The following is a 27,053-nucleotide window of genomic DNA, read 5'->3' on the forward strand; positions in this document are numbered from 1 at the left end:
TCACAGCAAAGTCAGTTTGCAGAGGACTCATCTGGTTCCCATGGTTTCCTGATGATATCTCCCAAGGGTAACATGTAAAGCATAAAAAGTAATGGCCCAAGTACTGAGCCTTGAGGTACTCCATACTGCACTTGTGATTGATATGATCCCTCTTCATTCTCCACGAATTGCTGGTGGTCAGATAAGTACAACCATGTCAATGCACTACCACTGATGCCAGCATGTTTTTCAAGTATGTTTAAAAGAATGTTGTGGTCAACAGTGTCAAACGCAGCACTAAGATCCAGTAGCACTAACAGAGAGATACAACCACGATCGGATGATAACAGATCTTTTGTAACTCTGATAAGAGCAGTCTCTGTACTATGATACGGTCTGAAACCTGTCTGTAAATACTCACAGATACCATTTTTCTAGAGGAAGGAACGTAACTGTGAGGATACTACCTTTTCTAATATTTTTGACAGAAAAGGGAGATTCGAGATTGGTCTGTAATTAAATAATTTGTTTGGTCAAGTTGTGTTTTTTTTTTTTTTAATGAGAGGCTTAATAGCAGCCAGTTTGAAGGTTTTGGGGACATATCCTAATGACAGTGACGAATTTATAATATTCAGAAGAGGACCTATGACATCTGGAAGCACCTCTTTTAGTAGCTTAGATGGAATAGGGTCTAACATACATGTTGTTGGTTTACATGATTTAACAAATTTAACAAGTGTTGTATTGATTAAGAATATATTCAAATAAATTTTAGAATGACCCATTTTATTTTAGTGGTATATGGACAAATGATTTTGTTTCAGGCTCACGCTGGTGAGGCTTCCGGTTCATCAGCCACTATATTAGCCGGAAATAACGTGAAGAATAATAACATGCAGTAAACGGTAAAACTGTTTGCACTACAAGCCAGTGTGTTCATAATTAAGATAAAACATTAAAATAATATGGTAAGACACACCAATTTGCAATATTAGGCAGCAAAACGAGCTGTTTTGTACAGTTAAAAACAACAGCTGGACGTTAGACCGGAAACCAGACCCACAAAATACACAAATGACCGTGCCCACTCACAGAATATATGCATTGTAATGGTTATGTGGTCATGCTGATTGTGCATAAAAACTGTATTCTGTTATTTCTACAAATAGCAACAAATAAGTAAATGAAATCCATTTTCATCCACAAACCAACAATGTTCAAGTTTACCACTCACTTCATAATGTTTGAATGTCTGTTATATGAAATTCACAACAATCCTGAAAACTGTGAAATTTAACATGAAGAATAAATCTGCACTGTATAGCTGGTAAAACCTCCTCTCCCTTTAGGTTGTTTATAGTGTTAAGGACAAATATTTTGTTATTAATATTTAATGCAAATAATACAATTTACATATTTGAAATCCCAGGTAAACAATATTCATTGTACTCAGGTGAGACATATTTCGCCCATTAATAAGTGTATAGAGGTTATAAGAAATTGCAGTGTCATTTATGTCAATAAAGACATTGTGTTATGTAAGAGTGTTCATTGTCGTCACTACAATAAATGCAAGCTCTGTTCTTTCTCAGAACAACTTTCAGTTTGAAGAACTCTGCCTGTGCAGCTTCTGACTTACACAATCATGGTTAAAGCGAAAACTTGGATCCTCAAAAAACACTTTGAGGGCTTTCCTAAGGAAAGCAACTTTGAACTAAGAGAAGAAGTTCTGCCAGAGCTTCAGGATGGAGGTATGGATAATTCAGATTTTGTCTTTTTGTATACCTGTGCTATGCTTCACTGATTTATTAATTATTTTTGCTTTAGACGTGCTTGTGGAGGCAGTCTATTTAAGTGTTGATCCATATATGAGGTAAAGATGTCTTCTCTACAGTCTTATCAGAAAACATCTCTCAATTAAATGTAATTCTATACTATGTGGTGTGTCTGTTTTTAAACACCTCCTGTTCCTGTAGATCTCTGAGTAAAATGTGGATAAAAGAGGGGGATGTACAATATGGGACTCAGGTGGCAAAGTAAGGAAACTAACAATTGTTACTAAGTATATTGTAATATACAGTATTGTTGCATTTTATTTATACTTTTTTAAGTAATGTACAGTAGATTAATTTTAAGTTGCATGCTCAGTGGTGAAAAGGAAAAGAAGTCTTATCCAAGTAATCATAAAATGTTGAATAATTTGAAACATAGTAATATGGTATCAAAAAACATCTGTTGCACAAGCGGTTCAGCCACTCATCAATGCAGTTAAAGTTGCATTAACTGATGAAGACACTTCCCCATAAATGTGTGGAAAAACATCTTGAGCAACAAAGAAACACACAGTTTAAATAGAAAAACTTTGGACTTTTTAGACAGTTTGCATGTTTAGGCTTTTGCATTAGTAAGTTAAATCATAAAGTTGCATTTAAGTGAGAAAACAGGTCTATTCATAAACAAAAATAATTCATATCACCATATAAATATCTTAACTCATTGTCTGGCAGGGTAGTGAAGAGCAAGGACCCAGCATTTCCTGAGGGATGTTATGTGATTGCTAATTGTGGATGGAGGACACACACCGTAACCAAAGCGAAGGGTCCAGCTGGGCCCATCTTGACCCGGATAGTATCAGAATGGCCCAGTGATATTTCAATGTCCCTGGCCCTTGGTTCCTTGGGGATGCCTGGGTAAAGTAATCAAGATGGTACCATACAGAACCATCACTTTATTAAAAATCGTTTCATTCTTTTTAATAAAAAAAAAAAAAAAAAATTCTAAATCCCGTCCCTTTTATCCTCTAGTTTAACTGCTCTGTATGGCCTGGAAGAGGTGTGTAAGATACAACCTGGTGAGACGATTCTGGTAAATGCAGCCGCAGGTGCTGTAGGTGCGATGGTGGGGCAAATCTGCAAGATCAAAGGCTGCAAGGTTGTGGGATCAGCAGGAGGTGATGACAAGGTGGCATACCTGAAAGAACTGGGCTTTGATGAGGCCTTCGACTACAAGACTGTCCCCTCATTGGAGGAAACACTAAAGAACGCTTCTCCTGCAGGATATGACTGCTACTTTGAGAATGTAATTTACATTATATATGTATTTTTGTCTAAAATACAGTCTGCTACTTGTACAAATCTTCTTAAGCTTTTTTATTTAATGTTCTTCAGGTTGGAGGGCCTTTCTTTACCGCAGCGCTGAAAAACATGAAGCCAGGAGGTCGTATCGCTGTCTGCGGTGCAATAGCCACTTACAATGATACAACACCACAGATGTGTATGTCTAATTACTACAGAGTCTTAAAAGGGAAAAAAAAAAACCTTGGGAGATGCTTTGGCGTTCTCTCGCAAAATGTCCGCTGGGAAACTTTGCTTTTGCTGGCAAACCTTTTGTGATGGAAATAATTCATGTCACGATTTGGTCAGTTACCCATATGTGCAGCCACATTGGCAATACTCGGATGTAAACAACAGCATGGATTGCACAGTTAATGTACTACTGAATACGTGGTTATGGTAATTTATGCTGTCTAAACCACCTAAAAAACATATGGAAGCGGCTAAATATAGAGAAAGACTTAGTAAGCAGGAAAGGATGCAATATTTTGACAAACTAAAGGTAATAGGTGGTAAAGATACGTACAAGCAGTATTAATCAAGATATTAGCCTAATATTTCACCTACCTGACCAAAAATGATAAGAAAGTCTGGTTCAGTTTGGTCAAACACAAATGCCTTTTGTTCTTCTTCAGACAGTTGATTTGTGATTTGTTATAACTTTTGGCAGTCTATAGCACTCCAAATGTTTTAGCCAGTCCGCCTGATTAGTACAGCCCAAAACATGACAATAATTGACCATTTTAGGCAGTAATAATCAGCAAAATATGCTTAATTCGTTGGGTTCAGCGACATTGTTTACGTTCATTGCCGCAAATATGGCCAATTGATGACGCGTCGTGAAAACACTATATGAGGCAGGGAGACAACTATGCCAACGCATAGTTTCTGAGGGGAACAAACTAGAGAAAAGAAATAAATGTTTTTAAATAGTTACACATTACAACCACTAGATGACAGTATAGGATATGGAAAAGCTAAGCAATATAACATTGAGATATTAAATTTGTTCTGTCTCACAGGTCCTTATCCTCACCATGAAATAATTACACGACAACTGAAGATGGAAGGCTTTATGGTGAGATCTTGGCAACACAAGGATGAAGAATCTATCAAGAGAATGCTTAAATGGATGAAAGAGGTAAGCTTCTTGATTAACCTGCTTTCAACACCTATCATTACACCCTTTGTTAGATAACTGCCATTACACAGCATATAATAGCAACATACCTGTGGTATGTAGACACACTGAATTGTTTTCCTGCAGGGCAAACTTAAGGCAAGGGAAGTGGTCACTATTGGCTTTGAGAACATGCCAGCTGCCTTCATGAGGATGCTGAAGGGCGATGGACTTGGGAAGGCTATTGTTCAAGTCTGAAGCATGCTTAGAAATCCATCTGTTTACATGAAGTACACTGTGACACATTTGGAGAACCTGAATATGTGTAAGACAGGTAACCTAGTGTAGTCTGTTTGTGTCAAAAAGGTTCAGGGAAGCAAATTAAATCCCATACTTGTCCACTAAGTGATTTTGTTTTGAAGTGTCACTATTTTAACTGTATTTTACTGCAATATGTTTACAAATAAAACAATGTAAAGCCTCATATTTAAGTTGTATATGGTCATATCTTCCTACAACTTCCTTGTCTGATTCATTATTCCTGTCATTCTCCCCATTCTGCGTTCTGCAATTTATAAATATAAATAGCCAAGAAGTTTTGTTATTGTTATGCCACAGACAGTTCTCAAGAAACACACAGAATCTATTTAAATGGAAAAAGAAAAAGAGGATGTGTGATTCAAATGTGTCAGCAGGTCAGCTAGTTATTCAGCAGGTTAGTTATCATGAAACTGTGTAACCAGACAAGTTCAGCAATATATTTACATGCCCTAGTTGTTGAGGCGTAACTGTACATATGACTTGTTTATGAAATATTTCATGAGTCTCTACACAAAACAGATACAAAATGACAGTAGAATGTTCATGAGCAGACATGTCTTCAATTAGATTAGGCTGTGGCACAAAATGTAAATTGAATGCTACCTTTTTACATAAAAGTACATTAACATTAAGTAAATGGTAATTAATAAGCTGGTGGTGTCATTTTACAGCCACTAGAGGATATAGTTAGACCATTTTATTATTTTATTAATGACTGTATCCAAATTAAACACTGTTATTCATTACAGACTTGTGCTTCAAGATACAAATATTAAAATTCGTCGAGTTGTCTTAAGTTATAATAGGAAGTATTTGCTCATTAAGTAAGACTGAGAACATGCCAGCTGCTTTCATTTCAGACGAAGAGTTTTCTTCTGATAGTATAGTTTAGATGTCTAAAACAAAAATCTAAAAAGACATTGAACGTTCTTTGTTTACTATCTGATGCACTATACGTGTGCAAGAACACGTGTGCACTGTGCATACAAACTTTATTCTATAGTTTCGGAATCCACCACTACTCTTGGTGACGTCAGGTAAACCTGGAATATGTCAAGTCATTCTGACTTGCTCATAGCAGAACCAGGATTAGTTATTGTCCTTCAAGATAAATAAACATGTTTTACTTCTTATAGAGGCTACATGTAAATATTTATGCCACAAACTGCTCAAAACGTACGTATTCGCACTTACTGAGCTTTTTTTTAGCTGATTGTGTATATTCGTAGTTGTAGTGGTAGGCGGGATTACGGGACCTCATAATTCCATGATTGGATCGTTGTCATCCTTGGAGGCGGGGTTACGTGACTTCATATACGGCGCTAATGACAGGCGCTGCTACTCTGACTGTCAATGAAGCAGGAGCTTTCAGAAGCGCACACAGTACTCAAATAGAAGACAGACATCAAAATGGTCATCGCAATTGAGGATAAGGTAGGTATATAATACCAATATTTTAGCTGCTACCTAGATGTTTACTGTAACTCTGACTTCTGTTGTCTATGAAAAAAATATATATATATTCGTTATTAAATTAATAACTCTAATAAAAGTGTTTTATGTATATAAAATTAACTTATAGCTACATGTAAATTTTTCTTACGAAATGCTGCTTGCGAAATATGGGAAACGTTTACACCACGTGGTTTCTAGTATTTCACAGAACCTCCAAGAAGAGTACAATAATGGAAAGTAGGAAACGAGAAGGAGGTTCTCAGTTACTTTTTTAAACAGGAAATAACACTTATGATTGTTAGTTAGAAAAGTGTTCGCTGTGTATATTTCAACAGCTGATTCAATGATTACTCTAAATGCTTTAAAACGTTACAATAAAGGCACACAGACTGTTTATTAGCCTAATAAAGGTGTTTTTGTAATTTCGTGTTTATTTTAGCCATACTTCACCTCATAAATATAGAATTAAATATAAATATTGAACAGAATATAAATATAATTAACAGTAAACAATTAAAAATCAATCAATTTGGCAAACATTTGAATTATTATAAAACAAAGCTGTGAGTCAGTCAGTGATTCTTTGACGCACTGCTCAGATTGATTCATTCAGTTTCACTAACTTATCTTTTAGACCTGTTCAACAGGTTGATTAAATCAGACTCGAATGATTCGTTGAAGAATCGGATATCGGTAGTATCAGTATCTTCCTCTTCTGTGAGTGTCAAACATTAACACACATGCAGTTCAAATATGATTTGCACTCAATTGATTTATGATGCCACATACAAAGTCGTAAAGAAAACTGCACATACATGTACACATATTTTTTTTTGTATCACCACCATCAAAATGTTCAATTAGATATTGATTTAAGTGCTCGTTTGCTTTAGTCTAATTTCATAAATTAGGAGTCTTACAAAATAATTTTTGAACATATTTCATTTACACAATTACATATACTGTGCGTAACAAATTTATTATACCACCACCTAATTTAAGGTTTGTGCCACAGCTGCCCTAAACTAAGTATTGGTGATAACCAATGTTATGTTTGTTTCTGTAATGATTAGTGTAGGATCTTTAGTAACAGTAGTGTTTCGAATGCTAAAATACAATTAGCTATTGTTGGGACTGAATGGATTCAAAGATAGATTGCACAAAAGTTTAATCAAAAGCAAGTCTTTGGGAACAACTAGAAACTATTTGGAAGCCAGTAACAAATGAGACTGTGGAAAAGTGCATAAACAATATGATAGCAAGAATGCATGCTTTTATCAAGGCCAAATGAGGCCATACAGAATAAAAATCAAATATATATATTTTTTTATTTCTATATCTGTATTTCTCGGTTATATACGATGGTTTTGTTGTTATCAATTAAATCTTTTGACGCCGAATTGCCCCTAATTCTAAAGTGAAAGTAAAATTCACATTTGCACATTTGCAATGCACAGGCATTTACAAGCTATTTAAAAGCGAATAAAAGCGAGGAAAAGAGGAAAATTTAACTGGTAACTGGTGGTATAATAAATTTGTTAAGAACTGTATATAGGTACATAGTTTTGTGAGGATTTGAACTGAAAATTAAACTTACAAACTGGTTAACACCCTTTCTTGATTGCCAACGGCTACAAACTACAACGTGAAAGGGCAAGGCTGACGCTCTGTAGCAGATTCAGAATCACACATCTGTGAGTGAGGTGGTTTCATTACAGTTGCAGAGAATTAGCCTTTTTCACACTTCCGTGTTTCTGGCTTCCGGATTGGCGCTTGCAGGGTAAACGTTTTTCCGGTGACAGCAGCGGCCGTACTGAACAAGAGTAAGTTCGGGAATCAAAGTCTATTTTTACGAAATAGATACTATGATACTATGATATATACCGGTGTTTTACTCTAAAAATAGCAAACATTTATTCAAAAACTTTGTGTCAGCGTCTGGTCATCACAAATACTATGTTTATTTAATTATGAACGTTAGCACTTATAATACAGTACAGTTTTAAGTTTTGCCGTACTGTCTATTTGGTGCTGGCTGTGCATTATGACTCTTCACATCATTTTTTTTCGCGATTAATATTGTTATTATTATTATTATGAAAGTAATATTGTATTTTCTACTTGCTCTCCTTTGCATTATTAACTTTAGGGTGTAAATGTACGTTGCATAATGTGCCCAGGGATATACATAATAAAATAATATAATACTAAATAAGACATGACTCCGATTAATGGCTTTATTCCTTTTGGATCTGGATTACGTTGTTGTATTGTTAGTTTAGTTTATGCATAGTTTATGCATCATCCGGACTCAGAATTGTTTCATTTATTCTTGGGGAAATGTGCATTTGGATATAAACGCTGTCATAATTTACCATGATGTAGTGATTCGAGGGAAATGACTGAGTAAATTGAGAAAATACGCTTAAATATACCGGAGATGGAGAACAGAAACTATAGCTGGCGCTATGTTGCGCATATATTATATTGACGAGTACCGGTCTGAGTGCCCATATAAATTACAAACAAGTAAAATGTTGTTTCTTTGTTGATTATATAACAACTTGGAAAGCAGACAAAAAAGAAAAGGTAAAAGGCATTATTTGAGACAAGAGCATATTAATATAATAGGCACAGACCTGTAGCGGAACTGACTTTACCCTGCGCTGACGTCACTTCCGATTTTTGTGAAAAAGGCTAATTGTGCGACACCGCACACCATGCTGTTAGAATCTGTTTGCGTAATATATGGGCGTCGAAACGAAAGCGCGCGGGTTCACCTAGTATGGTGTACATCCGGCGATAGATCGCGTATATCGCGATTTACGCAGGAGGAAACAAAAAGACTTTTAACAAAACATTCAGGGTAGGCTACGTTCTGGCGAAAGGGTATAGGCCATGGCTAGATAGACATGAGAATACATTGCTTGTCTTACACGAGAAAATTTATTTGTGTGGTGCCCCTGGGCACCTGCCCAATTGCCCATATGGTTAATCCGCCTATGAATGTGTCGTGTTAGTTTGAAAACGGAATCAACTTTTCCTCCCTCTCTCTGCAGGCTGCATTCGACAACGCTTTGAAAAATGCTGGGAACAAGTTGGTGGTGGTGGACTTCACTGCCACATGGTGCGGGCCCTGCCAGATGATCGGCCCAGTCTTTAAAGTGAGCAACGAGCATGTATACACTGCTAAACATGTCATCGCATCTAAGATTCAGAGTGACATCTGGTGCTGTCACGTTTATTCTATGGAGATCTCCGGAATCACCGGGAGTGGCTCTGTTGTTGTGCTGTGTTGTCGGGGCAACCGGCAGGGAAGCTTCCTTAAGAATTAAAACGTGAATCTTTCAGAATGTAAATGAAGCAGTGAGGATAACGTAAAAGACAAAGAGTGCTGATTCATTCCTTGAAGATTTTGGTGTGGTTGAGAACTAACCAAATGACAAACTAACCAAATGCTCTTGTTTACTTTAACTCTAACTCAATAGACATACATTTGTACCTGTTTTAGACAATGAAAGAAAGCATATGCAAATTTCACAGATGAAACGGAAGGAATGAAATATGATGTTCAAAGGAAGTGCTTTGATTGCAAGCTTTGTGGTTTGCTTTTTACCAACCCCTTTTCCCCCTCCACAGGCGCTGTCTGAAAAACCAGAGAACGCAAATGTCGTATTTCTAAAGGTGGATGTGGATGATGCACAGGTTAGTCACCTGGTGTCTTGTTTCTCTGATGAATGCTCTCAAAGGACACCCTTTTACATAGATTCACCATCTGGGTTTTTCTGTGTCACCTTCATTTGAATATTAGCCTTGCTATCTCCCTCCCGTAGACAAGGATGTCTGGTGTGGTATCATGTATTTGGATACTCAGCCTAACCCTTTTGTAAGCGACCCAAACACATTAGAACATCCCAGAACACCCGGCTGCTGTTCTCCTGATTGGTTTTACTGATAGTGTGTTATTTGATTCACGGGATAGCGCTCAGAAAGGATATTGGCCGTCATTCAGTTTTATCGAAGGTAGATCGAGACAGTGCCTGAATGGGACAGTTCTGATGCCTGCCCATGTTGTTATGGCTACAAACACTAGCTATTATTACAATGCTGTGTTGCAAAGCAGATGAGGGACGGGGCTGTGTTTGAAAGCTAAATTCTTGATACATGTTTGCGATTTGTTGAAATGTCATTCTTTTTGCCTGACATTTAAATCACAAGGTAAGGATGGCAAATGTGAGCAGAGCGTTTGAAGGTTCTGATAACAGTGCACCTATCCAACGGACCTTCTTGTGACTGAATTCGAGAATGGTGCAAAACTTAATTTGAGATGAAAAGAATATAAAACAAATCATTTTTCTAAACATATCAGTAATTTCGACAGCCTTCGAGTTCTGCCGGGGACATAATTTCAGAGCAAAATGAAAATACACTATTAAAGATGTTTATCAGACTGAATAAACCTATTCAGACCTGATCCGCTCCCTCTTTTTTCATCTAGGATGTGGCCGCTTCCTGTGACATCAAATGTATGCCAACATTTCATTTCTACAAGAATGGAAAGAAGGTAAAAAATCATCTCTGGGGTTTTCCGTTCTATTTCCGTGATCTTCTCAGGAACTATTTTTTAATTAACCTGTTTGTTCCCCCTTGTGCTGTAACGGATTCATATTGTTTTTCAGATTGATGAATTTTCTGGATCAAATAATGCTAAGCTGGAGGAGAAGATCAATATGCATAAATGAAGAAAAACATACAAAAATGCACAAACCAACCACTGTAATAAATAATATAAGCATTATGTTTTCTGATCTTGATTTTAGAAGAATAAATCAAGTACAGAAACGTTATTCTCAACCTTTAACACATTCTGATTTTATCTGCTACATTTATACCCTATTTTAGTTTATATAAAGAAATAGAAGTCTTTTTGTTAAATATTTGACCTTCTATAATGGCTGTAATGTATTTTATGTTGGATTTGTATGAAATTACAACATTAAAGGAAATTAAAAGTAGAGTTTTACAACGTTCTTGTAATGTGCTGGTTGTATCAGATTCTTCAAGTCAAATGTTTATTAGTCATATGAGACAGGCAAGTAAAACAAACTGAAAGTTTAATTGGGAAGTCTTCATAATCAACTGGGAATGAGAATTACAGTTGGTTTTTATATAGTTGTGTTTTTGTTTTAATAAAAACATGAAAAGAATAGTTTATATACATGTACATGGACAATCACATCAACATTTTTACACATCGTACAAGTTCATGTATATAGCAGCAGCATATATTTAATACTGTTTCATTTTCTACATGAAAAAATACAGCTTTAATTTACAAAACCACTTAGGACTTTCTGAGGGAAAGAGAAAATGTGTTGTATACAAATTTCTGACATTACGCCATCTTGTTTCAACACATTCAGATTCAAACTCTTGTAGCGTGGCACATTAAAAGTGAAAGTATCCAGATCTTCTTTTTCTAAAAGACAGTAATTAACAGTCAAAGATCAGCTGAAGACCAAAAATTACCACCATAATCACTAAATAAAATTCATAGTAGAGGCAATTTTCCTTGTACAGTTTAGACAGATCGACCATGAAAAAGTATTAAAGCTTATTTCTTTAATCGACCAAGTCTGCAGTAAATCTAATTGTGAATCACTCTAACCAGCAATGAAGGCTACAGCGTGTAATTAGCTGAGGGATGCGGGTATCAAACCAACTAGCTGGGAAAACGCTTATAGCAAAAAGGATCAGATCAATAGCACTTTACTGAGAGACTGTATCTGCTCAATAAAATCTTGACATTGATACTGATCAGCAAATGACTTAAAAGAATGAATCGCAATGGAAATGGCTGCAGTATCTATCTCCTATCCTTAAGCCAACTCAATGATTGGACTGAATCCAACTGCAGTGTCCTGGGAAATGTAAGTTTACTGTAAGATATGCAATCATGAAACTAGGTGTGTCTGAGGCATAAAGTCACATACTGACACAAACACACAGTGGAGTTCAGAGAAGGCTGATTCTTATCTGTATTTCCCTATACTTTCACTATGTTTACAATCACCAGGAATCTCCCAGCTGAGTGATTTAGTGTTCCTTGTACAGTTAGAGGAAATACGCTGGCAATGTAATGGTTCATAAAATACTGTAATATGCATATGTTAATATGAATATCACATACAGTTACAGCCAAAAGTTTACACACACCTTGCAGAATCTGCAAAATGTTAATTATTTTACCAAAATAAGAGGGATCATACAAAATGCATGTTATTTTTTATTTAGTACTGACCTGAATGAGATATTTCACATAAAAGACGTATACATATAGTCCACAAGAAAAAATAATAGTTGAATTTATAAAAAATGACCCTGTTCAAAAGTCTACATACGCTTGATTCTTAATACTGTGTTGTTACCTGAATGATCCACAGCTGTTTTTTTTTTAGTCATCGCTGTTCATGAGTCCCTTGTTTGTCCTGAACAGTTAAACTGCCTGCTGCTCTTCAGAAAAATCCTTCAGGTCCCACAAATTCTTTGGTTTTTCAGCATTTTTGTATATTTGAGTCCTTTCCAACAATGACTGTATGATTTTGAGATCCATCTTTTCACACATGCAACTATTACAGAAGGTTCAAACGCTCACTGATGCTTCAGAAAGATCCTCCTGATATATCCGTCTATGTTCGCGCGAATCATTCATGATCCAGCTTCACATACAGCAGAAGTGTGTATAAGCGTTTTTTTTATGAATCTCTGCGATGGGCTTTCCTTATAACGTGGTAGTTAGGAAGTTTAGCGGCTAAACGCGGCTAAAGTAAACAAGATCGTCATTCCACGGCGAGAAGAGAGGGGCGGGGTGAGCAGAGCTCATTTGCATTTAAAGGAACAACCCCTTAGAATGAGATGATTTTTGCAGAGCTGATTTTGGCAAGATAAAAGAGTGTTGTTTTACAAAACCATTGAGAATTTTTAATCAAAGTATATTAGAGACTTTACATTAAGACCCTAAAGAACCATATCAACTTGTGGAAAATGGGCATCCGATGACCCCTTTAATGCATCGTGTTTGAACCTTCTGTAATAGTTGCATATGAGCCCCTCAGTTGTCCTCAGTGTGAAAAGTTGGATCTCAAAATCAGTACCAAATAATAAAATAACATGCATTTTGTATCATCCCTCTTATTTTGGTAAAATAATTAATATTTTGCAGATTCTGCAAGGTGTATGTAAATGTTCAACTTCAACTGTTTACCTAGTTTGTATGTGACTTACCTAGAGCAGTCATATCCTCCCCATCCTTGACTGCAGTGACACCTGTTGGGTCGGATACACCGGCCTCCATTCAAACAGGGCATGGAACACACCGCTGAAAGCACACATGCAAATTACTTCCATTAACCAATAATCCAGTGCATATATTTATACTTCATATATGTTAATATCCACAAATGTTACTATGTCAACATTAATCATACTATAAAATGAATTGATTGACAAGTTGATAAAAAAAATAGGATATATGAATGAAGTACAGTGCAATCAGTCGGATCTAGTACAGTGCTCGTTCAATAAATGCACACCAAAACAGATGTGTTTTGAATCAGGATTTAAATGTGGCCAAGGTTTCAGCAAATCTGGAACCTGGTTCCATGTGTAGGTGGCACAATAGCTAAAATTGGACTTGGCAATCTTCTAATAATGTTATATTCAGTGAGAATATCTGCAATGTATTGAGGTCCTAGGCCACTGAGTGATTTATAATACTTCCAGCAACACATTCTTCAATGCATTTTGTTGCTTCATATAATTAACTTGTATAACTTGTCTGTCTTTATCATGGTGTATCTTTCTTTGCAAAAGGAGACGAACAATATTCTTTCTTTTATTACCACATACATTCACATAATCTGGAACACAACCAGAAAGGTTCTTCAAAAGGTAACATTTATTCCTCTGTGATGTCAAAGGAATCAAGCATTTCCAGAATTCCTCTTTGCCCTAGAGACCTTTGCTCTGACAGACACCTTGTACGAATCGGTCGCACAGACCGAGACAGACAAAACACAAAGAGTCTGACCACAACAGCAGAATGAAAACCTGTGGCTAATCAGTAAAACCTGTAGAGCAAACACTGCACGTGACACTGAGTCTGCAAACCCATATCAAGTTTGCTTTAATGATCTGAGCAAGTAGGTTTATTTGTCTTGGTACTGGAGCTTTAAAGACCATTAAATGCATGCAGTTACTCTCCTGCTGGTGGTGTTCTCAATAAATCGAATAAGGTTTCATTGCTGGTATTATAAATGAGCTCTTGTTCTTTACAAGTCATGCAATATTTAATTTAAATCACAGTACATTTGTTTTTAGATATTGGTCAGAAACCTTTTCATAATTTTTATTCACCTGTTATTCACTTAAATAGTCATGTGGTGTAATGATTTTTATTTTTTGTACCTGCGGAGGCTGACACGAAAGAGAAGAAATTGTTGAATAACGTTACATTTGTTTTCTTTGCGAGCAAAAAGTATTCTCGTAGCTTCGCAACATTACGGTTGAACCACTGATGTAGGGCTGGGCGATAAATCAATAACAATAATTCTCGCGTGATATGAATTTCCACGATAAACGATAACAAGAGTTCGATAACTGTTCGATGTAATGTTTATGCGGCAAAGGCGGAACAAGCGCGCCACTCGGACCGTTTATCCACTCGGATCAAAGTTCAAACACCGGCACGGCGCGAACTTACTAGAGTAGATGCGTTTATTGGCTTGTGAGTCTCAGTCACTAAACAGCGGCAATGTGAAGCCTTTTAATTTAGTGAAGAACATAATTTACTTGGTGTGTAGGCAGATGAAACGGCGCTGACAAACAGGAGAAACACTGTGGGCAACGATACAGTCATGTACCATAGATTTACTGTAGTAGCACTAACTGCACAGTGGTATTGTGTCAGAAATGTGGGTATATCTGTGTCAAATTTTATTATATTATTAATGTAGACATGTATTAAATGCATTGAAGGAGGAGTAATGGAATATAATTACAGTATATTTTGTGATTAAGCTATAGCGTTTATGCAGTTATACGAAATGTATTTAGACTACTGTTTTCCATATAAATACCTAGAAACCATATTACATTTTTACCATGGTATTGAGGTGCTATATTTGTGGTTTTAACTGTTATTATGATCTATGGATGATACTGTGGAAGAGCAATGGTTAATTAGAAAAAAAATCCTCAAACAGTCATAATAATTAAATTTCACCATATAAAAATGAGGTTGCTACAATTTTTACTGATATTACTGATTTTGATAATGAACATAAATGTACAACTGCATCCTAACTCAAGATACTATCAAATGTGTATTTCTAAGAGATAAAAATGTTATATTATTATTATTAATATTATCAGGTAACACAACCGTGTTTCTTGATTTAAAACAATATTACTCTTTAAAACATGCAAAACTAAGAAATTATTTTTTTCTTTTAAAATATTTATTTTGTTAAGGAAAAAGGACTGGAAAAAGTGTGAAGAATTTAAAAAAAAGCGTTTGTCATGTTCTGAACACAGAATATTTTAACCACATTTAACTGTCTGGTTTCAACAACTTTTACATTGTAGCAAAAATCTGCCTTTAAACTTGAAAGAATTTATTGACATTTATTGTCATAATTACCTGTATCGACTGAAAGATCATGATAATTTTTTGGCCATATCGCCCAGCCCTACACTGACGTCACATGGACTAACTTATCAGCGTCCTTATTGTTTCTGGGCCTTGAACATAGTAGTACTGTTGCTGTCTGTGCAGGGTCAGAAAGCTCATGGAGTTCATCAAAAATATCTTAATTTGTGTTTCGAAGAAGAACAAAGGCCTTACAGGTTTGGAACGACATGAGGTTGAGCAATTAAAGACAGAATTTTCATTTTTGGGCAAACTATTCCTCTATCTAGTCAGTGCAGCATCTAACGTTATGGATCTTGGATATTAATTAAATAACAAATCTACAACAATGAGGAAGTATGAACATCATCTGCTTTATTCAGTCCTGACAAGTTGACAAGTTGGGTGAACTTTCCCTTTAACGTAAAATGTGACATACCCACTGCTTGACATGACATATAAACTGCCCCTATGTGTTTTCAATAATTGTGTTTTGTTTTACTGCTTGGGCTCCTGGGATCTACTGCGTATCACTATTAGTGTCTGTTGTCACAGGTGTTGCCTGGCAACAGTGTGAGCATGACATAGGATGACCTCAGGAGAATAAGCCCCGGCCCCATCCCACCATGAGGTCCTTCTGTCTGTAATCACTCTAATCACTTCACTCCCCTGCACTCCACCCTATTTTAAGTTTAATTCTTAAGTTTAATTTGTATAGCATGATGTCTTAATGGCGAGGGATGTTAGCAACCTTTATAGTTGAACTAAGAGTTAAACTAACCTTCACGATCACAGATAGCTTGAGGCAAATGGCAGATGTTCTCTAGACTTTATAAATTGGCTATAATTACTAATTGTGTTTCATTTGTCTCAGCTTGTCAGGACTGAATAAAGCAGATGATGTTCGTACTTCCTCATTGTTGTCGATTTGTTATTTAATTAATATCCAAGATCCATAACGTTAGATGCTGCACTGACTAGTTAAAGGAACAGTTTGCCTAAAAATGAAAATTCTGTCTTTAATTGCTCAACCTCATGTCGTTCCAAAGCTGTAAGACCTTTTTTTATCTTCAGGAAAACAAATTAAGACATTTTTGATGAAATCCCAAAACTTTCTGACCATGCATAACAGGTCTTACTGGTTTGGAACGACATGAGAGTGAGTAATTAATGACAGAATTTTCATTTTTGGGTGAGCTATCCCTGTAATAACTTATGCTAATCTGCTACTTTTCTTGACAATTGTCACAAGTCATCATACACAAACACACACTCTTACCATTATGGCAGCGTGTGCCTGTCCATCCTGTTGGACATTCACACTGGTATGGAGCTACACAGCGTCCTCCATTAAGACATGGTAGGATGCAGATCGCTGCAGTAAAAAGCACATGCAGTATGAAACTGTGACATTTGGGTTGAAGATACACATGAATAATCAGAATAATCAAGTCAAGTCAACTTTTTAAAACCAATCCTTTAACTTCAGAATGAGACAAAATGTTGTTTCAACCACTCGGTATTTCCAAAACATTCAAGCACATACAGACATTCACACCACAACTAACAGTTCAGGTTTCCTGTGGAAGAAAAAGTGAAGCCACGGAGAAATGCAGCTGTGTGGGGTGATGGTTAATTTAGCAATGCTTTGTAAGAAACCATTGCTGTTATTGATTCATAACTGCTGTCCTATTAAAATATTAATAATCTCTGTGTTGTGAGTGCTGCTGTTATCGTGCATATTTGTGTGTGTACTTACGCTCCTCGCAAAATCGGCCCATCCATCCCTCTGGACAGGAGCAAGTGTTTGGTCTTTGGCACACACCTCCGTTCTGACACTGGAGCCAACAGACGGCTGTACAAACAAACAAAACATGATTGGTGCAGTGATGATGACACAATCACAACAAAATAGCAGTACGATCGCTGTTGTAACAAAATATCAAAATACCACACAGAGACATGCAGCATTCAGAGACGAACTGGATGTTAGATGTTAAGACCAATGTGAAGTTTCACTGATCAAAATTAGTTTCTACAAGCCAAACCAAACCAAACAAGCCAACAACTCCAAGACCGAAAGCGAGGCTGAGAAGGGCTATAATGTAAAGTACAATGTTAAAACATCACCATGCCAAAAATAAAGAAAAAAAAAAAAAAATCATGCTTTTTTTGAAAAAAGTGACATCCATACCAAAGCCCATCTGTATAATCTCTGTGGGACAATGCTGTTATTCAGTAACTATTATAAAACAAATTCTGGTCCTGGATTGGTCAATATAACATTCTAGCTACACTAAAATATGCATTAAAATAACATCTTTGACATTATGAACTGTTAGCTACATATCGCTGCATAGCACCCAAAGAGAACACTTGTAAGATACTATAGAGTACTATAATGTAATAACATAATTTAAATTATTGCTAAATTATTGAAAATAATTATAAACTTATATTTTATAAGGAGCTTGAGGCAGTGCCATAACTGAAGGCAAAGGCAAAGTCAGAGTCCTAAACTACCCTTCAAACGTTTGGGGTCAGTACGATTTTTTGGAAGACCTTAATACTTTTAATTATGCATTTAATTTATTAAACGTGACAGTAAAGGCAAAAAATCTTTTTCAAACTATTTGTATTCTTTTAAACTTTCTATTCATCAAAGAATCCTGAAAAAACTGCACAATCGTTTACAAAACTGATAATAAGAAATGTTTCTTGAACACCAAACTGAAATCTTTGATTTCTGAGATATTATGTGACAATGAATGGCTGCTAAAAATGTAAAATTAACACAAAAAAATATTTCACAACATTACAGTTTTACTGTATTTTTAATCAAATAAAACCAGCCCTGTGGTCAGTTGCATAAAATGTATTGTCTCATTTCTTTGTTTAAGATTGGTCATAATCATTCATAATTCATTTACTTAAAAATGTGGATTAGTTGAGTAAATTGAATCTGACTACCACTTGGCTAAACTGCTAGTTGGTCAGACTAGTTCTTAAGACTATGAAAGCTTGTTTCTGGCACTGAATAAAAAAAATGTAAAAAATAAAAGGTTATTGTGATTTTGTATCTCACAATTTTGACTTTTTCTCAGAATGAGATATAAACTTGCAATTGTGAGTTATAAAGTCAGAGAAATTACGTCAGAATGGCACGATATAAACTCACAATTCTGATTTTTTTTAATTAGCTTTTTTTTTTTTTTAGATATACTCACAATTGCAAGTCCAATTTTAGGAGAAAAAAACTTGCAATTGTGAGTTTATATCACACAATTCTAAGAAAAACAGTCAGATTTGTAAGTTTATATCTCGCAGTTCTGTCTTAATAACTGACTTAATTCTGACGTTTTTTTCTCAGAATTGTGAAATATTAACTCGCAATTGACCCTTCGCAAAAACCCGCCCTCCTTAGTTAGTGTTGCTAGTGTCCAACAAACAATACCGTTCTCACACTTCACATCATGTTCTCACAGTGAAAAATACATCGCTGAGCAAAGAGGAAACTGACACGCTGACAGGCAAGACAGAGCAGGTTACTTCAAGGTCTCGGCTTTAAAATGTTGTCATTTTTTAAGAAATTCAAACAAATAAATACCGTTCTGTGGCTCTTTAATCGTCTTTTTCTTCTTTACTTAAAAGCACAAAAAAAACATGAATGAACATCAGAACATTTTATTTCAACCACGGAAAGACGTCAATACACACGATTTAAGTTTAGATCCACCGAAATAATCTACTCTCTTGTCTGATCTGTTTGTCAGACAAAACGGTGGATTCAGCATTATAATTGGTCAGACCGCCTGTCAATCAAGCTGTTTGCAAAGGGTCAATTGCAAGTTTCAAAGTTATAAAAACTCGAGTTCATATCATGCAATTCTGACTTTATAACTCGCTATTGCGAGTTTATATCACACAATTCTGACTTAATTTCTCAGAATAGGGAGTTTATATCACAGTTCTGAGAACTAAAGTCAGAATTGCGAGTTTGTATCACACAGTTAAAAAGATGTGAACTCGCAATTGCGAGGAAAAAGTCAGAACTGTGAGATAAAAAGTCGCAATTACTTTTTTACATTTTTTATTCAATGGTGGAAACGGGCTTCCATATAAGACACTGTCTAAATTTAAAAGCTAAGTTTATGCAACTGGCCCCTGATAACCATAAGACTTTTTTCAATAAGGCTGAAAAAATTTTACTAACCCCAAACTTTTGAATGGTAGTATAGGTCAACAGCTTAAATATTCTCTATTTACAATACTGCATGGAACTTTGGCGATTTGGGTGAATGAGTTTAATGAGACTCTTGACACCAAAATGTGCAATTATGGCTAGGTAATCTCAACCACTGACTAGTGGTGTGGCCTAATTCCACTGTCTAAAGTGCTCAGTGCTTGTGTTTACATGTGTAAATGTGCAAGATCAGTCAAAAGGAGTCACAAGATTTTGCAAAGATGAAGAAAAAGGCTGAAGTCAGAGCTCCAAGTGGGATTTAAGGGCAGTTCCTTGTGCTACCTTTGCAGGTAGGAGGTGGGGTCCAAGTGCCATTCTCCAAGCACACACTCCTGCTAGAACCCTCCATGGTGTAGCCTGCGTAACATGAGTACACCACCACATCTCCAAACTGGAACACTGCCCCACGGACTACCCCATTTGCCACGTACAGTGGTGGGCCGCAGGACACCCCTGTGTGTGATTAAAATGGACCGGACCAGTAAGTTAGAAAGGAAGATTCTCAGCATGGCTGAGCAGTCCATTGAAGAACTAAAGAGAGCTTTTTGGGCCTTTCAAGGTTGGTTATGAAGTGCCATTTTCATGGTTGCTCATTTCATTTTTAGTTAAATGTTCACATTTCTTTCATGTAACAGGAAGCCTAATTAGTGTTGGGAACATACAAACAAAACAGGAGATGGTGCACGAGAAACGCACGTTTGAGAAGATATCATAGTATCCTCTCATATATTATAATAGTGATACTACAAGCAGTGAGTGAAACTCAGCAGGTGTCTCACAGAGAGAAAAGTATAACATATATACACATACTGACAGGATCAGATTTAAAAAAAAATAACTAGATGAATGGGTTTGCAAAAGATAAAAAAGGAGTCAATAAATGTGCACACATGGCACCACATACATTTAGTACTATGCATATCATACTACAGAGCTAGCATGCAAAATGTCCAAGGATCAAAATATCACAAATTATACAACACAACAAAGGAGCATTAACTCTATATGAGAGAGCAGGCTTCTAATATTCTGAATGATAGCGTGCAGAAGTAACATGGGCAGAAGAAAATACAGGTGAGAGTTTCCAACAAAACACAGATAGTACTCTACCAGTTACCATGCAATAAGAAAAGCAGCACTAATTGTGATGCTGCAGCCTGAATGAGGAACAAATGATATTGATCAAATTTTACTCTTCCAGCTGCTGTAATCAGCAGCTGTGTTTGAGTCAGAGGGATACACATGGTGAAAGTGCTTAGGGTCAAAGTCTAGAGTGTCTTAATCTACCACAACAAATTTCCAGCTCACCAAGTCAGGAAGTCGATTTGCTTTATGCAAGTTGTGTACACTTTATGTGGTTGAACCACATCCTACGAGAGGTGCAGCAGAAACAAGCTAAAATATGCTTTAACATTGGCCCAAAGACATTGAAAAATATTTTAGATCTTCCTTCTGTGCTGGTGATGAAGATGTCAAAACAATCTGACACTAACTTGGGAATAAATTCTCTTGACATTTTGGTGCAAAATGCTTTTGGAGCTATAAATTCATATATTGACATAATTTTTTAAATCATCCAAAGCAAATGAAATAACAGTAAAGGTGCAAATAATGAACACTTGTACTCACTCTCGCACACTGCACTGATGGGGGTCCAGGTTTGATCACTCCTGCAAGTTAAGGTAGCGACGCCTTTTCCCTGGTTACCTTTGACCCGCTGACCTTTAGGACAACTGACTGGTACTGACTGGCCTACCAGGAAAACCGTCTGGGTAGTGTTGACACTGCCACCAGTCCAGCCAGGAGGAGGGGGGCATGATTTGGCTGTGTGGGGGGGAGGGGGAGATTTGAGTCATGCCAACATGTTTAAGCTATTTTATCTGATATTGTGAATGGATTTCCTAACTAACATATGTGACATTAAAGGGATAGTACACCCAAAAATTAAAACTACCTCATGATTTACTCACCCTCAATACCAGGTGTATATGACAGTTGGAGTTATATTAAAAATGTCCTGGCTCTTCCAAGCTTTATAATGCCAGTGATTGAGGTTTAAGATGTTGAAGTTCAATAAAAGTGCATCCATCCATCATAAAAAGTACTCCACATGGTGACCGCCGTTTTGTTTTGCTCTCTCCACTGCACTTCCGATTTTGTCACTTCTGCATTCATCACCACGTTCACCTACGTCCTATATCATCCTCTCTGAACGTGTATACAACAGTTAGTGAAAGCTAGAGATTACGGTTTATATAGTTTTAAATATGGATATTTTTCGGAAATAATTTGCTTCAGATGGCCTTTATTAACCTCATGAGCCGTGTGGAGTCCTTTTAATGATGGATGAATGCACTTTAATTGGACTTCAAATGTTAAACTCCATTCAGAACTCCATTATAACGCTTGGAAGAGCCAGGATATTTTTTAATATGACCCCAATTGTATTCGTCTAAAAGAAGAAAGTCATATACACCTACAATGGCTTAAGAGTGAGTAAATCATGGGGAAATTTTCATTTTTGGGTGAACTCTCCCTTTAAGTTTGTGTGTTCCTTGTTGGAATAAAAGGTATTTTACAATGCTCTCGCTGATGAAGGCCTAACAAGAGTCTTTTACTAGTTTGGTTGTGAAATTACTGTTACAAAAATGTCTGTTGTGCAAAGTCTTGCTAGGTTTGCACACATAAAGAAATGTCTGTTTTTGAAAGACTTGAGTGAATTACAAACATCAATAAATCAATGTACAAACAGTGTATTGGAAACAATAGTGCTTGACATACGTATACAGACAGGGAAAGGTGAACTCCAGGAGCCGTTTCCCACACACATGATGAGAGACTCTCCTTGCAGTGTGTAGCCTTTGTCACAGTGGAACTCAAGAGCACGTCCGCTGGACAGGTTGTGCTCCTGCACCTTTCCATTTAATAACTCTGTTATCTTCTCACAGCCATCTGGAACTGAGGGTTTGTGTGTATGTACATTTGTGTAAAACAGAAAGGAGGAGAAAATAATTTAAAAAACCAAAACACTGAAAGAACTGTTACTTAAAAGCTAAAGTGTGAATGTTTATCTATTCTTACATTCACATGATGGTGTAGGTAAGCTCCATTTTCCATCTGCTTGACAAGTGAGGTTCTGTGAACCAAGCAAACTCAGCCCTGGGTGGCATGAATAACTCACAATACTTTGGTATGTTTGACCACTGGACACAGAAACTGCATGGGGAACCACTGGGGGTGGACCACATGACAGAGCTAAAAACAAGAGACAAAAGATGAGTTTAGAGATCAAGCAGAATATTAATAACAATAAATTAATTTTCTTACTCCATTAGCACGTTTTGCATTGTGGAAAAATTCTTACCAGCACACACTGGCTGAGTTCCACTCCAGGTTTTATCACCTTGACATGTCTGAACCGAATCACCCTGGAGGACAAGAAATTACGACACATCATGCATTCTCTTGGTATTTATTATAAACACATTTATTGAGGCAATGATTTGGGGGGGTATGGCATTAGTTTATATTCCTACACTTTCACACTGTTTTGTTACAAAATAATATGAACTTTGTTGCCACTGAATTCATTTGTTTTAACTACAAGGTCTAATGGCCATTTGTTCAGGGTGTTTCCTTGCCTAGACACTGTCAACTGCTCTAGCAACCTCACGTAGGACAAGACTTTCGAAAAATGGATTAATAAAAAATAATGTACCTGTAGTTCAAATCCTGGTAGACAAGTATAACTAATAATATCGCCATAATTGTAGCTCTTTCCCTCAACCAAGCCATTGAGAATGGGGAGAGGCTTCTCACAAATAACAGGCACACAAGACTTGGAGGAGAAAGGTGGAGACCATTTGCTAGAGACCTGGATCAAACAAAAGGGCAATTATATCCCTAGACATTATTAGAAAATGACAAAATTATCACCAGATGAAGCAAGGAGTGTCCAAACAAGATGATCATCTTGGCATATCACTTACTGAACATTCAGATAATCCAGGTCCCTCAAGATAGTACCCTGGTCTGCAGGAGATTGTGACACTGCCCCCTACAGGTGTGAGCTGCTTGCCTGTGATGACTACATGGGTGAGGTTAGCAGGCAGGCTGCAGGGTGAAGGTCGACATCTGACACTGTGTTTGGACCAGGTGCCATCACTTTGACAGGTTATTGAGTCCGTCTTTGTTGCCAACTCAAAGCCGTCTTTGCACCTGTGTCACGTGGAAATGTTCAATTTAAAGCACCTCAGCATTTTATTTGTACTTAGTTTTTACTGGACGCTTATGTTATCTCAAATTACCTGTACTGAGCTTTGCTGCCATAGGTCAACACCACTCCAGCAGTCTCTGCATTTGGGACAAGAGGAGGCACTCCACAAGAAACAGGTTCACAGTTCAGGTTTGGCTCTCCCCATCTGCCCAACCTTCCACAGGAAAGATGGGGAAAACCTTTCAAATGATACCCTGGCCTACACCGGTAAGTGACCGTGTCAATGGAGTAGGAAGCACCGCCTTGTACAACAGCATTAGACACAGCTGGAGGAGGGCTGGAACATCTCCCTCGGGTGCAGATGGGTACTCCTGGACTCCACACTCCACCCTTGTCGCACACGGCTTCTGTGGGGCCAAGAATTTTGTAGCCTTCATCACATCGGAACCAGATGCTTGTGCCACAGGTGTGGTCTCGACCGAGAATAGCACCGTACTTCAGAACTGGCGGACTGCAAACACAAGGTCGGCATTCGGGAACTTGCCCCAGCCAGACACCCTCGGCAGCACATCGCAAAACTGGACTGCCGACGACCTCATAGCCTGGGAAGCAGATGTACTCAACAACATCATCGAAATTAAAGCTTGATCCATTCAGGTAACCATGGCTAATGTCCTCAGGTGGGTCACATGTGACTATGTCACACCGTGGAGGAGGGTCATCCCATAGTCCATCAGCTCTGCATATTAGTGTAGGATTTCCTGTCAAGATGTATCCAACGTCACAGGCATACCTAACCATGCCGTTGTAACCATAATCCGTGCCTGTTACTCTGCCATTTTCAATTACCGGTGGTTGACCACAGTTGGCTGGGAGGCACTTTGGAGGGGCCTCACTCCAACTGCCATTGGCTGAACAAACACTGGTCGGTGCTCCTTGTAGGATGAAGCCGAGATTGCAGCTGAACAACAACCTCTTTCCAAACGTATAGTCGTCTCCTCTTACTAAAACATCCTTTGATACAACAGGGCGCCCACAGGAGACTGCTCTACATGATGGAGCTTTGTTGTCCCATTTTCCATCAACCTGGCAAGTTCTAGTTTCAACACCCTCAAGGACAAACCCTTTATGGCACTCATAGTGAATAAGCGCCTTGAAGTGAAAGGATTTTCCAATCACTTCGCCATTCGCAATGCCTCCAGGATTACCACAAGAGATGGGCAAACAGCGAGGAGTGTTATCACTCCACTGCTTCCCAGAAATGCACTGTCGAATGGTCTGTCCATTGAGTTCGTAACCGTCCTCGCAACTGTACTCCGCAAGGCTGCCAAGGGCGCTATCAGTTACCATAACTGATCCATATTCAGGGCTGGGTGGAGTCTCACATTGTGCTGGAACACACACAGGGGCAGTCCCATTCCACGTGCCATCTTCTTGGCACATCAACATGATGCTACCATTCATTTCATACCCTGCATGACAATTATATTGAACCAGGGAACCATGTAAAAAGCTGCTGTCTATCAGTAATTGCTGGCTTGTAAGTGTGTCATCTTCTGCTGATGGTTTTCTGACCTTTGAGTAGTCACCAAAATCAACATGCGGAGGCAAGCCGCAATCAGCAGGAATACATTTGGGCTCAGAGCTTGACCAGCCATGTTCTTCACAAGTGAGATGATTATTACCAACTAGTAGGAAACCGGGGAAGCAGCTGTAGAAGATAGTAACCCCGAACTTGCGGTCCCGGCCTTCTACAAAGCCATTCTCGATTGGTTTTGGAGGAGAACAGTAGATCTGCACACAAGTGGGAGCCTCCTGGTGCCACTGTCCATTCTCCAGGCAGGTAAGGGTTTCTGGGCCTTGTAAGCGGTACCCCCTGTAGCAGGAATATGTAACTGATTGGCTAAACTGAAGCCTGGAGTATCTAACAGAGCCATTGGGAATCTCCTTGGGTGCAGAACACTTAACAGGGTGACATACAGGTACACCTCCTAGCCACTGTCCACTTTGACCACAAAGCACAGTGCTGTTACCTGCCAAGTCATACCCTGCTTTACAGCTATAGACAGCAGTACTAAGATACATTAGTCCTTGAACATCCACAATTCCATTTGGTATGTCCTCAGGCTGTGGGCATTCAACAGGAATGCATTCAGGATAAGGTTTACTCCAGTTCCCATCCGCCTGGCAGCGGACAGAAGCTTCCTTCCGGAGCGTAAAGCCATCCATGCAGGAGTAGGTCACCACACTACCAAAGTAGGACAGTGTGTCAGATGGGTCACCAAAGGCAACCTCAGGTGGAGGTCCACAAAAGACTTGTTTGCAGACAGGAAAAGAGTCATTCCACTCTTGGGATGGCGTACAACGAAGAGTTCGTGCACCATGGAGAACATACCCTTCCTCACAAGAAAGCTCCACAACGCCCGAGTCAGAATCCAATCCACGCAGTACAAGGTGATTCTCCTCTAAAGGTGGTTCAGGGCACTGTACTGGGGAACAACGTGGGGTTACGCTCTGGTCCCAGTTTCCAAACTTTAAACAAGTCCATACGGAATCTCCAATGAGTTCATATCCTTCGTTGCAGGTAAATTCCACCTTGCTGCCGACTTCAAAGGTGGAGCCGTGGTAACGGCCGTTTTTGATATCAGGTGGAGTAGGGCAGGTGAGGAGGACACAAACAGGAGGACTGTTGTTCGACCACTGCTTATTGGCCATGCATAAACGTTCAGCCTTTCCAGTTAGGCGGTAACCATCATTGCAAGCGTAGGTCACTCTACTGTTGTATACATAGCCGTTCCTTCTTATTTGGCCCTATGGGGAAAAAAATATAATGCATATTTAATTACGGATTAAATAAGTTATTACAAAATACATTTAAATAGCTCAAAATGCGCTAAACAGCAAGCAAATATTCCAGT

General features: G+C 37.9%; 3 protein-coding genes across 3 annotated transcripts in view; 2 read left to right on the forward strand and 1 right to left on the reverse strand.

Moving 5' to 3' along the window:
* Positions 1–1,578: 1,578 nt before the first annotated feature.
* ptgr1.2 (prostaglandin reductase 1, tandem duplicate 2) lies at positions 1,579–4,688 on the forward strand. Its single transcript, XM_051115994.1, has 8 exons — positions 1,579–1,730; positions 1,807–1,852; positions 1,956–2,015; positions 2,487–2,669; positions 2,784–3,057; positions 3,147–3,252; positions 4,115–4,233; positions 4,360–4,688. The coding sequence occupies exons 1-8, from the start codon at positions 1,625–1,627 to the stop codon at positions 4,468–4,470; spliced, it is 1,005 nt and encodes a 334-aa protein (XP_050971951.1). The 5' UTR covers positions 1,579–1,624; the 3' UTR covers positions 4,471–4,688.
* Positions 4,689–5,809: 1,121 nt separating this feature from the next.
* Positions 5,810–11,018, forward strand: txn (thioredoxin). The gene is made up of 5 exons (XM_051115707.1): positions 5,810–5,967; positions 9,048–9,152; positions 9,628–9,693; positions 10,487–10,552; positions 10,668–11,018. Exons 1-5 carry the CDS (start codon positions 5,944–5,946, stop codon positions 10,728–10,730), a joined length of 324 nt encoding a protein of 107 aa, XP_050971664.1. The 5' UTR covers positions 5,810–5,943; the 3' UTR covers positions 10,731–11,018.
* Positions 11,019–11,085: 67 nt separating this feature from the next.
* The window catches only part of svep1 (sushi, von Willebrand factor type A, EGF and pentraxin domain containing 1), a 79,246-nt gene continuing 63,278 nt past the window's right edge, over positions 11,086–27,053 (reverse strand). Inside the window, exons 38-50 of the mRNA XM_051115703.1 lie at positions 24,227–26,946; positions 23,909–24,137; positions 23,638–23,793; positions 23,284–23,347; positions 23,001–23,174; positions 22,701–22,877; positions 21,549–21,743; positions 20,202–20,372; positions 19,284–19,319; positions 17,436–17,531; positions 16,956–17,051; positions 13,273–13,366; positions 11,086–11,467 (exon numbers count right to left, since the gene is read on the reverse strand). Of these exons, the coding sequence (XP_050971660.1) occupies positions 11,437–11,467; positions 13,273–13,366; positions 16,956–17,051; positions 17,436–17,531; positions 19,284–19,319; positions 20,202–20,372; positions 21,549–21,743; positions 22,701–22,877; positions 23,001–23,174; positions 23,284–23,347; positions 23,638–23,793; positions 23,909–24,137; positions 24,227–26,946 (4,239 nt within the window). The 3' untranslated portion in view covers positions 11,086–11,436. The remainder of the gene's footprint in view (positions 11,468–13,272; positions 13,367–16,955; positions 17,052–17,435; positions 17,532–19,283; positions 19,320–20,201; positions 20,373–21,548; positions 21,744–22,700; positions 22,878–23,000; positions 23,175–23,283; positions 23,348–23,637; positions 23,794–23,908; positions 24,138–24,226; positions 26,947–27,053) is intronic.

The sequence above is a fragment of the Labeo rohita genome, chromosome 7 (genome assembly GCF_022985175.1).
Source record: "Labeo rohita strain BAU-BD-2019 chromosome 7, IGBB_LRoh.1.0, whole genome shotgun sequence".
NCBI lineage: Eukaryota > Metazoa > Chordata > Actinopteri > Cypriniformes > Cyprinidae > Labeo > Labeo rohita.

Excerpts from the sequence above, each read along its gene's own strand:
- ptgr1.2 (XM_051115994.1), top strand. The coding sequence starts at position 1,625 with ATGGTTAAAGCGAAAACTTGGATCCTCAAAAAACACTTTGAGGGCTTT. Across the intron at positions 2,670-2,783 it reads GGTTCCTTGGGGATGCCTGG|TTTAACTGCTCTGTATGGCC; the intron begins GTAAAGTAATCA and ends TTTATCCTCTAG. Across the intron at positions 3,058-3,146 it reads ATGACTGCTACTTTGAGAAT|GTTGGAGGGCCTTTCTTTAC; the intron begins GTAATTTACATT and ends AATGTTCTTCAG.
- txn (XM_051115707.1), top strand. The coding sequence starts at position 5,944 with ATGGTCATCGCAATTGAGGATAAG. Across the intron at positions 5,968-9,047 it reads TCATCGCAATTGAGGATAAG|GCTGCATTCGACAACGCTTT; the intron begins GTAGGTATATAA and ends CTCTCTCTGCAG. Across the intron at positions 9,153-9,627 it reads TGATCGGCCCAGTCTTTAAA|GCGCTGTCTGAAAAACCAGA; the intron begins GTGAGCAACGAG and ends CCCCCTCCACAG.